Source organism: Mus musculus, chromosome 2, assembly GCF_000001635.26.
Source record: "Mus musculus strain C57BL/6J chromosome 2, GRCm38.p6 C57BL/6J".
Classification (NCBI taxonomy): Eukaryota; Metazoa; Chordata; class Mammalia; order Rodentia; family Muridae; genus Mus; species Mus musculus.
Window position 1 is genome coordinate 155,846,524 of NC_000068.7, and position 14,928 is coordinate 155,861,451.

Sequence of the window (14,928 nt, forward strand, 5' to 3'; positions counted from 1 at the left end):
GATGACAACGCAGCTCCTTGTTAAGAGCTGTTGGATCCTAACACTTGAATCCTGTAGACATAAGCTCTGCAAGCAGGGGCTATTTTCTGCTGTGGGACTCAGCTAGGGTTTGTATGAACACGGAAAGAAAGGTGGGCAAGGGTACCAGGACGGCTGCAAATGACCTTTAAAGTGGCTAGCAAATTTGAGGTCCCAGGACACGAAAGCAAGCCCAGCAGCTAAGGTGGTGCCGCGGGCTGGGATCTGTGGCTAGGGAGCTGCCCTGGGCAGCAAATGGGTTAATGCTCAAATAACTTTTATATATGAATTAATGTGCAGAGTTAGGAGCCAAAATCTGTTCCATTAATTTTTCCATCCATTCCAGGAGCAGTTAGGTACACACAGTAAAGTTTATTTTGGTGCATGGCATACTTCAGTCCATTAAAAATAAATTAATCAGCAAATCCCTGCCTGGCTCGCCTCTGGTTTATGTAAATAGTGCCCAGATGTAATGAGTTACAAGGTGCTATTATCTCATGCTCACAGAGGACGCCTCACTCCAGAGCCCCGCTTGCAACAAAAGCATCTTAAATAAACTGAGAAGGCGGCTTGATTTGTAATGTTTTCACAGAAGTGGCGCATACCTCACAGTATAGGGTTTCTTCATATGACTCATTTTATAGCAAGTTCAATGAAGGAAGCTGGGTGGGGGAAGGGAGGGAGGAGACGGGCCCCACCCCCGTTCCTCAATTTCAGAAAACCTTCCAAGAGATGACCCAAAGTCTCGGGGGAGAGAGAACAGACCCTTCAAGTGCCCAGAGAGAAAAGGCCCCTCAAGTTCCCATCACAGCCCGTGCTTTAGAACTTGGGGAGGGGATAGACACCGGGCCGAGGCTTGGATGGTACCAGCACGCCACAGTATCTCACGTAAAGAGAGGCCAAGTGCGGAGAGTGTGTTCCTTCCCCAGTTCACTGTGGGTGACAAAGGGACTTTTGTTCTTTCTAAATGACTTAGGATGTGACAAGCCCCTTGGTCCTGAGACCTCCTGGATCTCAGTGAACATGCCTGGCAGACTGTACCTTGCCCAGACAGTGACTCCTCTCTGTGACCTGGGGACAGGAGTAGCAGCAGAGAGCCCCTGGCCTCTTCTCCTCTCCTCTCCTCTCCGCTCCTCTCCGTGCTGCCTCTAACTGAGCTGCAGTTATTCCCTGAGCTTGGAGAACCCACGGCCTCACCTGCACTTTTCTTTTCTCTTGTTTTTTCAAGACAGGCTTTCTCTGTGTAGCTCTGCCTGCCCTGTAATTCACTCTGTAGATCATGCTGACCTAGAACCTAGCTAGAGTCATCTGCCTCTGCTTCCCAAATACTTGGACTAAAGACATGCACCACTACACTGGGCTTTAACTATGTTTCTAAAAGACCTTGGAACAAAGAAAAACCATGGCAGAAATAAGTCTCTCTTTTTAATGGCTACTTCAACCCCATGGCTCACAGAGGGGGAACAGTATATGGTTACCCACTGTGACTTTGGAACTTAATAAACTGCTCCAAGCACAGGGGTTTCTGAGTGAAGGCACCCCCTTCTAACCTACCCATCCCTTCCTCAGCCTTCGGAAAAAGCTCTCAGTCACGTGTGGTGCTGAGGGGACTTGGGAAGTGTGCCTGGGGCTTCTCTTGAGGGAGGGGACCTGTCAAAGAGCAAGAGGACCTCCCCAGTAACCCCACCAGATCAGGAAGAAGAAACTCAACACGAGTGGGCTGAGTATTCAACAGGTACTGTTCACAAGTCAGTTCAGGCCACCTTCTTCAGGGTCCTGGGGCAAACAGGCACTTCTTCCATGGAAGGTCCTCAAAGCCAGCCAGCCAGCTGTCCGGAGGGACCAGTCTCTCAAAGGCCCTCATCATTGTAAGTAGGAGCATGGGGCTTCAAGATGCTTTGTGGATTCTTCTCCACCAGAGGGCGCCATCTCACTTCCCCTGTCAGCAGCAGATCCTCACCGTTCATGGAGTCCAGGTATTGCATCTGCAAGTGGAGAGAGCACGGAACAGAGGTTAGGTGCTCACCCAAGGGGGCAAAGACACAAAGGAGAGGAGAGGGACCAGGGCAGTGGGGGTGGGGGCGGTGGTGAGCTGACTGTTCACATCCACGATTACCACAAAAAGAAGACCTGGAGAAGTACAGCAGTTCTCAACCTCTGGGGCACAATTTTCCCTTCCACAGGGGTCGCAGGTCAGATCCTGCATATCAGATATTTACATTACAGTTGGTTTTTTTAATGCTATATGTAAGTACACTGTAGCTGTCTTCAGATACACCAAAAGAAGGGGTCAGATCTCATTATGGATGGTTGTGAGCCACCATGTGGTTGCTGGGATTTGAACTCAGGACCTTCGGAAGAGCAGTCAGTGCTCTTACCCGCTGAGTCAACTCTCCAGCCCCTACATTATGGTTCTTAACAGTAGCAAAATTGCAGTGATGAAGTAGCAATGAAATAATTTTATGGTTGGGGGTCACCACACCACGAGGGACTATAGTATTAAAGGGTCGCAGCATAAGGAAGGTTGAGAACCAACCACTGAGTGGTCTAGTGAGTCACACTGTCACACATCCCCACTCCACCCACTCCAGACGAGGGCCATTAACCACTGCTACATTCTCATCACAAAGTTCTTGCAGGCCAGAAGTCAGAGCACAAGATTGTACTCCCCGACCTCCGCTGGCGGCAATGCACCGACCAGCTAGAAATGTGTATCTCATGGGGACTGGGGAGAGAGACAGCAAGGTGTACGCAGAACACGGCAGGCCAGCTGGTTTTCTAGTGTCTGTGACTCCACTGTCCTTTAGTGGCCCCACAGGGCAGGCTCCCTTACCAGGAGAGGCAGGAAGACTGCGGATTAGCTTCATCTTCGGTCTTGGATTGTCCCCTCTTTAAAGAGCTCACTGCTCCTCTTGCATCTTATGATGCCTCTTGAACTTAGCCCCAGCCTCTCACCTGAGCCTCCCCCCCCCCACCCCCGGTTGTTAGCCTCAACATTACTGCAGATCGGTTATCAAATAGTAGCAGGCGTGTAGCACCAGAGACTGCTCAAGGCTCGGCTTCCTGGGCTGCCATGACACACCCAGTCAGAACCTGACTCTCCTTGGTCTTCCCCAGCCCCTCCTGAACCTGGGTCACATGACAGGCTGACGACTCCCTGGCTGCCTGTAACCTCCTCGAGGGGAGGACTGACACAACAGGCCCTCAAGGCATGACAGAGCTGGGTCTCCATTCAAAGCTCCTGGCTTTCTTAGGGTCCCGCTACTGCCCACTTCTAATGGTTCCAAAGGAAACTATTCACAAAGACACTAATTATGGCAAAGTCTTCTTTCTGGGCCCCTGGAGAGGTCCTAGCTGTGCCTTGTCATGGCCTTTGGCACAAGCCCACCAGGACGGATGGGAAAATTGGGTGGGTCTCTCACAAAGCAGTGTTTACTTTGCCAGTTTCGACTCCTGTCTGCGGGTGAGGCTCTCCGGCCGCAGTGCCTTCTCCCTGGCTTTGGCAGATCTCAAGAAGAGTCAAATGGCAGTCTTGTCTTCTGGAGTTCCCTACCATCTGGCTACCAACGGGCTTCACTGTGTCAGCCTTTCACCAGGCAATGCGCTGGTCCTAGAGCCGGGATCTGGTCTTCCCTTTCCTGGTTGCTGGAGGCCAGCAAGGCCATGGAGGTGAACTCAAGAATTACTATGCCATGGTGCTGCTTCAGCCCCAGAGGCCAAGCCCATGAAGCTAAGGTGTGACTCACAAACAGCTCCAGCTGGTGAGCTGTCTGCAGCAGCTGTGGTCTCTGGGGTTAAATGATTCACCCAGCGTGGGGTCTGAGGCCAGTCACGAAGGGTGAACCGACTTGGAGACCCCAGAAAAGCCTCCACATTCCACCTCGGGATGACTGAATGCATTCATCCAGAAGGCGTGAGTGAGTTTCCTACCCAGGCAGGATCTGGGGCAAGTGATCAGGAGTTAATTCACAGAACTAACTGGGCTCAAGCAGGCCTTCCCAAAGAGCGCCCTGGAAGCTTTAGAGACAGGAGCCCTGACAAGCCAGGAGTAAGGACCTGACCCTGATAGCCAGTGGGGAGAACCAGAGATGTGTTTGTTAGGTGTGGCCTGAAGCCTGGCTCTGCTACAAGTCGGGAGCAGAAGATCTCTGTGAGTACATGATGGGCAGGTGGGTGTCACTCGGCCTCATGCCACCGCTTCCAGGACGAGGGCACAGTATTTAGCACAGCACCCAGCACCAGCAGTAACGAAACACCGAGTCAATAACCACGGCTCTTCCTTTCCTCTCTGTTCCCATCCCTGGGATCCTCGGCCTAGTCACAGCTGCACACGGACATGCTCATTCTTTGTTGGTGTCCAAGAGAGAAACAGCCTTGAAAAGACAAGAGACCTGGAACTTTCTATTTAGACCAGGCTGGCCTCAAACTCACATCTGCCTGCCTCTGCCTCCAGAGTGCTGGGATTAAAGGCGTGCAACACTATGAATGAGCCTGAAGATGCTCAGTCTTAAGCTAGGCCTGGTGGCTCACAAGAGAAGGCAGGAGAATCAGGAATCCAGGGCCAGCCTGGGCTACACGAGAGAAACCTTGTCTGAAAGAAAGAAGAAGAGAGGGAGGGAGAGAGGGAAGCAGGGAGGAGAGAGAGAGGGAGGAAGGAGCTGTCTTCATCAATGCTTGCTGCTTATGAGATTGGGTCAGAAGCCCTTAAACTAGCTCCTGGTATGTCAGCCTCTTATCACCCACTAAGATGCCAACCGCACACACTCAGGAGGACTCAGACGCCGCCATGTTTGCACAGGGAGAAAGATGGTGCTGACCTGTTTCCTCACATATTCCACCAGCAATTCAAGCTGTCGAGGGTCCTCACATTTCTGGTTGAAGAAGGTCCTCCAGAGCGCAGCAGCCAGGCCATGGTCATCTGAAAGGATCCCCTGGAACACAGGACAGGAAGTGTTACAGAGCCATGCTACAAAACTCGGATATTTCAACAGGAGACCCCGGAGTGGATTCAGAAGGAGCAAGAGGGCATTGGCAGTGGGGTGAGAGGGAGGGTGGGGGTCGAGGCAGGGTTTCACTGTGTAGCCCTGGCTGGCCTGGAATGTATGATGTAGACCAGGCTGAAACTCACAAAGCTGCCTCTGCTTCCCGAGTGCTTCTTCCTTTAAAAGTAAATTTTATTTTTAGTTTATGTGTATGAGGGTTTGGCCTGCCTGTGCACCACATGTGTGCCTGGCAAGTGTGCAGAGATCAGAAGAGTATGTCAGCTTCCTGGAACTGGAGTTACAGGCAGTCGTGAAGCAGCAGCAAGTGGGTGCTAGGAATGAAGCCCAGGTCCTCTGGAAGAGCAGCCAGTGCTCTTACCCCCTGAGCGTCTCTCCAGCCCCTCAACACTTCTTTTCATACAGAAGAACACGGGACTCTGAGGGGCACGGCACTGGCTAAGGTAATGCAGAGCGGGCACTCGTGTTTGGGGGACCCTTCCAGGTGTGGTCCGTTCACCCCTACATTCTGTGCCTGGCCTAGACAATGAGTGTCTACAAAGCCCAGGAAGGGCAGCATAGCAGCCACACTTCTGCTGCCGTTAACAAAGTGCGGGCTGGCAGCACTGCACGTCTGTGTTTGGCTGGGCATGGGGATGGGTGTGACTGCTCACACTGGCTTGGTCTCAGGTCACACCTCTGCAAGGTAGCTAGTTCTTTGGGAAAGGGAACTGGGTACCTTGCCTTCACTGGTACCCATGTGGCCATGATTGGCCCAGACTCTCCCCGAGGAGAGGAACAGGTTGTTCAGTAGGATTGCCATGGGTCCCAGGGGGCTGCACAGGGCCGTGCTCAGAACCTGTTTGTGTGCCTGATATTGCCTCTCCTGGTTCTGGGAAGTCTGTTTGGAAGCCCAGATATTATAGAGGTCAATTATAGACATTTCTAGCTCAGACCTCTAGTGCAGGGAGGAGGAAGGTCACTGAAGGAAGAGACCCAGAAGTGTCTTCTGCCAATGTGCAAGGTAGGACATGGAACTAAAGTTGAATGCAGACTACTAGACTGAGTCTGAGCTCTGCCACAGTCGGGTTTGATGGTAACAACTAAACCCCAGTCTCAGGCTTCTTGGGTACTCAAAGCAATGAAAACATTTGCTCTAAGATGGGTGTGGTGGTGCCTCTGACCCCAGAACTGGAGCAGGAGGTAAAAGCAAACACGTGCTCTACCTACACCATCCTCAGATTACAAGGATGAGGTAATGTGCCCTGGGGTGGGGCTCGGTAGAGGACTTGCCTAGCATCTTCAAAGCCCTGGATTCAATTCCTAGTTCCACCACACAAATAAAGTAACGGGTTTTAAAAATAATTTCACTTACTGATTTGCACGCATGTGGGTTTGGGTGTGCACACACCACAGGGTGCATGTGACGGTCAGAGGACAACCGGCAAGGTTTGGTTCTCGCCTTTCACCATGCGGGTCCCTGGGATCCAGCTTGGCCCATAGGCTCCGTGGTAATTTTCTTAACTGAGTGAGCTCTCTCTAGCACAGCTTTTTGGTTTTTGCAACAGGGTCACCCAAGGCTGCCCTTAAATTCTCTATGTAGCCAAGGGAGGCCTTGAACTCCTGACCCACAGTTACCAAGTACTAGAATTACAGGCATGTGCCATTGTGCCAGGCTGCAAAGCCATTTCAAAAAGTGAAACATGTTGGGTACAATACATAAGAGCACTCTTTAGTTAGCAGCTGAGACAGCAGCAAGATCTGGGAGCTAGAAATACCTAAGTTCAATGCCAGCTCAGTCTCTTGATGGTAGTGTGGCCTTTGAGAAGCCCTTACCCCGTCTGGAGCCTCACTTTCTCATAAGTTAGCCAAGCCTGATCATTCCTATGCCACAGAGTTGTAAGCATTAAGAGACAATGCCCACGAGAGGTCTCTATGTAATAAAGACTACAAAGACGCAGGGGCATTTAGTCCGAGTTTACAGTGGTCCAGCCTCATGGGTGTGTGAAGCTGATTCCAGGTCAGCTATCAAAAAGGTTCAACCTACAGCACGGGGAGTTTATCAGATAGGTGGGAAGACATTTCACCTGCTCAAGATGCCTTCTGTTAAAGAACCCCACGGTTCCACAGCTGAACACCATCCTGGTGTGATGGCTGAACTGGAGAAATCCACTTCTAACTGATGGCGACATGGCCAGGGACAAGCACAGGCACATCTTCTCCCTGCAAGCTATTTGTGAACATGACAGCCCGCCTGTGTGTGAAGTGCCCTGGGCACAGGCAGGATGCTGTTGGCTGAGACCCACTTGTGTGATATTGGAAGAAGTGAGCAGGCATGTCACAGGGGCTTGGAGAATGAGCAGAGCCCAGAAGAGAAGCAGGGGAGCCAAGGCTGGCTGCAATCAGGGATCCCTGGAGCAGGGGGAGATGGCTGGGACAGGGCAAATCCATACACAAGGGTCCCGAGCAGTTGGAAGGAAAGGAGGGCTCAGGGGGTGTTAGCTCTGCTAACAACCTGTTCCAGACCACCATGTTTCTTTGCCAGCGAGTGTCTAATGACTACCTGCACCAGGTATGATTACCCCCTCTTGACAGATAAGCACCAAGGCTTAGAAGTTAGCAAGGTAACTGGTATGGAGAGGGGACCGTCCCTGCACTGCTGAGGTCAGGAATGGTGCCTGCCTAGCCATTACACAGTGCTGGCAACAGCACCAGTGTGCTGGAAATGGCAGACTCCAGCACCATACCCAGCTGCAGCCTCCTTTCCATCAGACTGCTAGGAACTCAGGGAGAAGGTAGAATAGGTAGGAGACTCATCAGGCGTGCAGATCTGAGAGTAAGTCAGCAGAAGAGGAGAGAGATACTCAGGAGCCAACCACTAAGGTGCAGACCAGCTTCCCACAATCTAACAGGATACCCACTGTTTGCCTCATGGCACAAAAGATCTTCTTTAGGAAATTAGGGAGTCTAGGTCTAGAGTAACAGAGGGGAAGCCATGGCAACTACCCGGCAACTACCACTATGTGCTTGGCATAATGCTAAGAGCACAGAATCAGCTCTCGGGGGATTACAATCCAGAAGAGACAACATAGCACAGAGCGAAGCCTTGGGCAGTGCACAGATGCTAAGTCACTTGGTGTGACCATGATCCACTATTGCATTGCCCCTCATCCTCAGCCCTTACTTGAGACTGAGTCCCTGGGGAGCTCCCCCTGGCCACACTGTATCTTCCACTGTTATTATCCATCAGTGCACTCTATTAGTAACTAGGTATTTATCCACTTGCTGAGTAGTTACTTGTGTGCCACCTGTCTCAGTAACTTCGGTGGGAAAGAGATCAAGCCATGATTGTTTGATTCACCAACATATTCCTCATCTACCCCACATGACAAACACACCAAACCCACTGTTGAATGGATGGGCAGTGAAATGCAGAATATGCCACAGTGAGCCAGAGAGCTTAGCAAAGTGTGCAAAGAAAGGGCCTATAAAAATAGCGAGGATGGGCTGGAGAGGTGGCTCAGCGGTTAAGAGCACCAACTGCTCTTCCAAAGGTCCTGAGTTCAAATCCCAGCAACCACATGGTGGCTCACAACCATCTGTAACAAGATCTGATGCCCTCTTCTGGAGTGTTAGCTACAGAGTACTCACACATATAAATCTAAAAAAAAAAAAAAGAATAGGGAGGATGGCCGGGCAGTGGTGGCACACGCCTTTAATCCCAGCACTTGGGAGGCAGAGGCAGGCGGATTTCTGAGTTCAAGGCCAGCTTGGTCTACAAAGTGAGTTCCAGGACAGCCAGGGCTATACAGAGAAACCCTGTCTCGAGAAAAAAAACAAAAAAAAAACAAAAAAAACCCAAAAAACAAAACAAACAAACAAAAAACAGAACAAAAGATGAATAGGGAGGGTTAGCTGGGCATGGTAACCCTTAAGCATTCAGGAGGTAGAGACAAGAGGATCTCTGTGAGTTTGAAGCCAGCCTTGTCTACACAGCAAGCTCCAGGACATCCAGCATGTCTCAAAACAACTGAATAAATGAGGCTGCAGAGATGACTCAGATAAGCTCTTAAGAGCACTTGCACTTGGTGACCTGGGTTTGGTTCCCAGCATCCACATGACACTTCAAAGTCATCTGTAGCTCTAGATCCAGGGAATCCCAGCACTCACTGTCAGCAGACATGTCAGCACACGGTGCACAATATACACGCAGGCAGATAGACAATAAATAAATCAATCATTAAAGAAATGGGAGTACATGGAGAGCTTCAGGACATTCTAACCAAGAGAGAACTGCATCTCCTGAGTGCACAACAGGAGGCTCCCCATGCTCCATCAGACAAGACCAAATCCAGGCACACACAGACAACAACAAGTAAACTCAGTGGGAAAACAAAACAAAGAGACAGAGCTAATAAAGTTGGAAGGGAAAAGTGGGATGGGTGGGGAATGGAGGATATGATGATAACAGGAGCAAGAAGAAATTGTAGGAGAGGGAATGGGAGATGGATTTTAATCAAAACACATTATTTACACGCGTGAAATTCTCAAATAATGAAAATGGAGAAAGAAAAAAAAAGCCTCCAATGGACTAGAGACATAGCTAATTTGGCAGAGTGCTTACCTGGCATCCATAAAGCCCTGGGTTCAATCCCTAGCACGAATCAGTCAGTGAGAGAACATTCCATCTGAGATTATAGGCATGTGCTTCAGGGAATCAAACCCATGGCTTTGGGAATTCCGGGCAAGTAACAAACCAGCTAAGGTCTGGCCCCAGCCCTGACCTAAATGTCTCATCCCCTCTCCAAAGCATGCCAAGCACTGTGTCAAGACACCAGAGACACCCTGGGCACTGTCACTTCCCAGAGAAAACCCACACCAAACCAGGGGACAGACTATCAGTCAGTGCTGGTGTGTGTTGTAAGCATCCAAGGCGGTGGAATGAGCTGAGCCTGGAGCAGGTTAGGGACCCTTTCCCGGGAGGGGAGGGTGGTGCTTGCATAATGTTGGGAGTGAACCCCTAAATGAGTGTACAAGCACATCATTTATTAGGAAAAGAACAAGGTATGACGAAGGCCGTGAGCACGCACACAGGGGCTCAGTATACCGTCTTTAACTTTTCTATGCAATTGAAATTTCTGTTATAAAGTCGGAGGGCCGGGAAATGACACGGATACCTGAGAGGATGAGCCTGAGATGCCCTGCTAGGTGAAATAAGCCGGTAACAGAAGACCAGACACTACGATTCTACTCACACAAGGTACTAGTCAAATTCAGAGAGTGAAATAAAACTGTCGTTTCCAGAGACTGAGGGCAGGAGGAGGAGGAGGAGGAGGAGGAGGAGGAGGAGGAGGAGGAGGAGGAGGAGGAGGAGGAGGAGGAAATAGGGAATTGGCATTTAATGGGATAGAGTTTGAGACTGTACATGCCAACATATACAGCTCTGTGCATAAAGTACTCTGAGGAGAAGCGTGTAGGTGTAACTCATTTGTATAAAGGTGAGGGACTGCTGTGAATGCACAGAGAACACCCGGAAGGAGATCGAGGCACTATGACTACTTCTCCTTGGGGCTGGAGGGAGAATGGGTCTTTGTGCTTCGAGCAGGAACATACATGGTTTTGTGAACTTTAAAAATGAGTGTAACAGAGCTAAGTGTGGTTGTGCACGCCACTAAGCCAGTAATCCCAGCACTCGGGAGGCAGACTCAGAGGAAGGCAGATCTCTGAGTTCAAGGCCAGCCTGGTCTACAGAGCAAGTTTCAGGACAACCAAGGTGACACAGAGAAACCCTGTCTGGAAAAAAATAAATAAGATAAACATCTGGGGGGATGCCTCAGAAGTTCAGGGCATTTGTGGCTCTTGCGGAGGGACTGGATTAAATCCCAGTTTCCATATGATGGCTCAAAATCATCATAACTCCAGTTCCAGGGGATCCACTGCCCCTTCTGACCGCCACAGGCATCGGGCACTCCTACATGCAGCCAAAAGTTCATACACATAAATGAGTTATGTGCTACTTTAAAATGAAAATTAAAACAGTATTCCTTTTGTCCCACAGACCATATTGTTTACATATGAGTGTCTTGTTTTCTCTCGGAAGAGCTGGGGCTGGGGCACTGATTCACCTTTGCACCCACATCCAGCACCCATCAGACACTCAACGCTAACTATTGAATGTTGACTAATTTATATAATGAGCACTTCTCCAGCATTCAATGAAGGTAAAGAAATAAATACTAAGAAATAACAGTTAAGTTAACCACTTTTGGTTCCTAGTACCCATGCTGTATGACTCACAACTGCAGCTCCAGGGGATCCCTGCCCTGCCCTGGCCTCCACAGGCGCAGACACACGGCCTCACACACCTGACCTGGCCTCCACAGGTACAGACACACGGCCTCACACACCTGACCTGGCCTCCACAGGCGCGGACACATGGCCTCACACACCTGTGGCAGACACTCACACAGGCACATACACATAAGTTAACAAAAATTCTTTATAAAGGAAGGAAGAGGAGGGGAAGGGAGGGAGGCTGGTGGGCTTTTGCTGGGGAGGCCATGCAGCCTAAGGCTTGGCCAATGCTCTTACCTCATCGTATCCCAAGATTGCTGCATAGAAATTGTTCGTCATGAGGGCCATGTTCTTCTTTAGGATATAGGAATTAACCTACAAACACAAAAATATGAAAGTAAGGAAAGGCATGATGTCATTTAGCTGTCATAGTCTGTTATCCCAGAAGGGAACTCAGTCTAAGCAGCTGGTCCATTTCCAATGCTCTTGGCTGTTGGGATTCCCCACAATGAAACTACTGCTTCTTTCAGATTTTGATTCAAAACTACATTAATTTTAATAAACAGATGCTCAGCTGCATGTCTGGTTGTGAGTCAGTGCTGGTGAACACAGAGCATCAGCAACTGCCTGATCATAAGAGCACACAGCCTAGCATAAGAAAGCAGCATTGCCAGGCAGTGGTGGCACACGCCTTTAATCCCAGAACTTGGGAGGCAGACGATTTCTGAGTTTGAGGACAGCCTGGTCTACAGAGTGAGTTCCAGGACAGCCAGGGCTACACAGAGAAACCTTAAACCCTATCTTGAAAAACCAAAAAAAAAAGAAAGAAAGAAAGACAGAAAGACAGGCAGGCAGACAAAAGGAAAAAGAAAAAGGAAAGGAAAAAGAAATCAGGCATTAAGAACTACTTTGGGGGGGGGGGGCTGGCGAGATGGCTCAGTGGTTAAGAGCACCGACTGCTCTTCCGAAGGTCCCGAGTTCAAATCCCAGCAACCACATGGTGGCTCACAACTATCTGTAACAAAATCTGATGCCCTCTTCTGGGGTGTCTGAAGACAGCTACAGTGTACTTACATATAATAAATAAATTAATTAATTAAAAAAAAAGAACTACTTTCGGGGTGGTAGCACACTCCTGGACTCCCTAGCATCCAGGGGTCAGAGGATCAGAAGTTCAAGGTCAAAATGAGTTAGAGACCAGCCTGGGCTACCTAAGCCAATGTGTCAAAAACAAACCAAAGAGCCATTGAGATGGTTTGGCAGTCAAAGGTGCTTGCTACCCAATCTGGCAACTGGAGTTTGTTCCCCAGAACCCACACAACGGAAGGAGAGAGGGACACTTGTAAGGTGTTCTCTGACCTCTACATGCACACACATGTGAGCAAATGAGTGTAATTTAAGTTATTATTATCTTACTATGCATGTGCGTAGGCATGCATGTGTGTATTCATGTATATGTGTATGCCTGTGTGCAGTGCCCATGGAGAGCAGAACAAAGCACCAGATCCCAGGAACTAGAGCCACAAGCAGTTGTGAGCCACCATTTGGGTCTTAATCAGGGAGTCACCTCTCCAGCTCCGGTAATTAGAATTCTATTTTATATTATTTTTAGTTAAGTTCTCTCTATGTAATATTGGTTTGCCCAGAACCTACTTTGTAGATGAGGCTGGCCTGAACTCACAGAGATCTACCTGCCTCTGCCTAGGTGCTGGAACTAAACACGCACACCACCACACCAGGCTAGAAAGCTTTCAGTGAAACAAAACCACCACTACCTAATGGCTCAAATCACAAATGTGTAAGGACAATGAATTTCAGTGCAAATGGCCTCATGTTGGAGACCTGAGAAAGCTTACATTAGGAGGACGCATTTAAGTGGCCCTGAGAGCTGGCCCTGCAGACAAGAGTGAACGGTTAAGACCCAGGTTCAGATCCCATTGCCGTCTTACAACTGCCTGTAACTCCTGTTCTAAGGATAGTGACACCTCTGACCTCTGCAGACACTGGCCTTCATGTACACACACACACACACACACACACACACACTTTAAAACATCCTTAAGTGGACTTGGGGAAAGGAGTCTGCCAGGACAGGGAGAGACTGGAGAGGAGGCCCTTCCAACAGAGGAACAAGATGTGCAGAGGTGAGGGATGGAATATTGGGGGCACCAGACAGACGAATAGGCGGGAACACTGCCCTCCTATGTTAGGGAACATCTCAAGGGCTGCTTAGAAGAGCTTTTGGTGAAAGGCAAGACAAGGGGATGTCTGTGAGGAACAAGGAGCCTGGGAGGCTGCAGGAGTGGGGACACAGAGCTGCTGGTACCACAAAGGGATTGCTGTAGAAACATAATTCCCCGTGAGACTCATGAGATGCCGATTAAACTCATCAGACACCTGCAGTCTGCGGCACTTCACCAAACATCAAGGGTTAAAACTTGGGCACCACGTGGTCGTCCACTGGGGGCAAGGGCCATGGTGCTGCTCTTCTCTGGGATACAGGACAAAGTCCATCACCATACAACATGGGCTACAGACTGTTACTTAGCTTGACAGGTTCAAGAAACTGCCAAACATCCTTCAGAACCTCGTGTGGAGACTAAGTCTTGCTTAATCATCCTTCCCACACCCATACAGGCCATCGTCTCCTCTAATCTCCACCAGAACTCATACCTTAATGTGCTACAGTCACAATGGCTGACCCAAAAGCTGACTGCCTGAGAGACTGAGGAATGTCCCAATACTGGTGACCCTGAGTTCATCATCCATTCAAAGTCACCGTTCCCTGAATTCCACAGGCCCCTGTACTCTGAGCAAAGTCACCTAAGGGAGGAAGGATTAGCTTCGGCTCATATTTCTGAATTTCTGAGAGGACACAGTCCATTGAGCAATGGAAGATGTGGCTGTAGGCATGTAGCAGGGGAGCGAGGTTGCTTGTTCACATCTTGGTGGGTGGCTAAGTAGAAAGTTTGGACCAGAGATGAGGAACCACTATTATCCTCAAAGCCAGCCCTGCAATGTACTTTCTTCAGGTAGCCCCACTTCTTAAAGGTCCCACAATCTTCCTAACATCCATCACCTAGAAACCAAGTGTTCAAACACATGAGTCTATAGGAGGTCAGGCCAAGTGATTTTTATCTTGGGGCTCACAAACTGGTCTCTGGAAGCCAGAAGAGGCAAAGGGGGTTGGGTTTAGACTCATAAAAACCTGGATTCGAGTTCCTGTAGATGTTTTGGATGTCTTGAGCACGGCCGACCTCTCTGAGGCTGTTTTGTCTCTCAAATGCCCTGCACACAGAACTGTTCTCAGGTGCACATGAACTTGTTTACGTTCCAATGTTAAGTTAACAGCATACCCTGGGCCTGGAGCGATGGCTCAGCGGGTAAGAGCACTGGCTGCTCTTCCATAGGTCCTGAGTTCAAATCCCAGCAACCACATGGTGGCTCACAACCACCTGTAACAAGATTAGATGCCCTCTTCTGGGGTGTCTGAAGACAGAAACAGTGTACTCACATACATTAAATAAATAAATAAATAATACATATTTAAAAACAAAACAAAAGAACCCAGCATACCCTGGAAGTTGGGGAATCGAATGCTGAGAGCACACAGGGCTCTGAGTAAGACCTGCCTTGT

At 49.5% G+C, this 14,928-nt stretch overlaps 1 protein-coding gene across 6 annotated transcripts in view; it reads right to left on the bottom strand.

Moving 5' to 3' along the window:
- Positions 1-362: 362 nt before the first annotated feature.
- Positions 363-14,928, bottom strand: part of Uqcc1 (ubiquinol-cytochrome c reductase complex assembly factor 1) — an 83,425-nt gene continuing 68,859 nt past the window's right edge. For 4 of the 6 annotated variants that reach the window (NM_001355442.1, NM_018888.4, NM_001355441.1 and 1 more), the window contains exons 8-10: positions 11,589-11,666; positions 4,836-4,949; positions 363-2,003 (exon numbers count right to left, since the gene is read on the bottom strand). In NM_001355442.1, the coding sequence (NP_001342371.1) occupies positions 1,869-2,003; positions 4,836-4,949; positions 11,589-11,666 (327 nt within the window). In that variant the 3' untranslated portion in view covers positions 363-1,868. The remainder of the gene's footprint in view (positions 2,004-4,835; positions 4,950-11,588; positions 11,667-14,928) is intronic. The other 2 variants (XR_003953679.1, XR_003953678.1) reach the window with 1 other exon arrangement.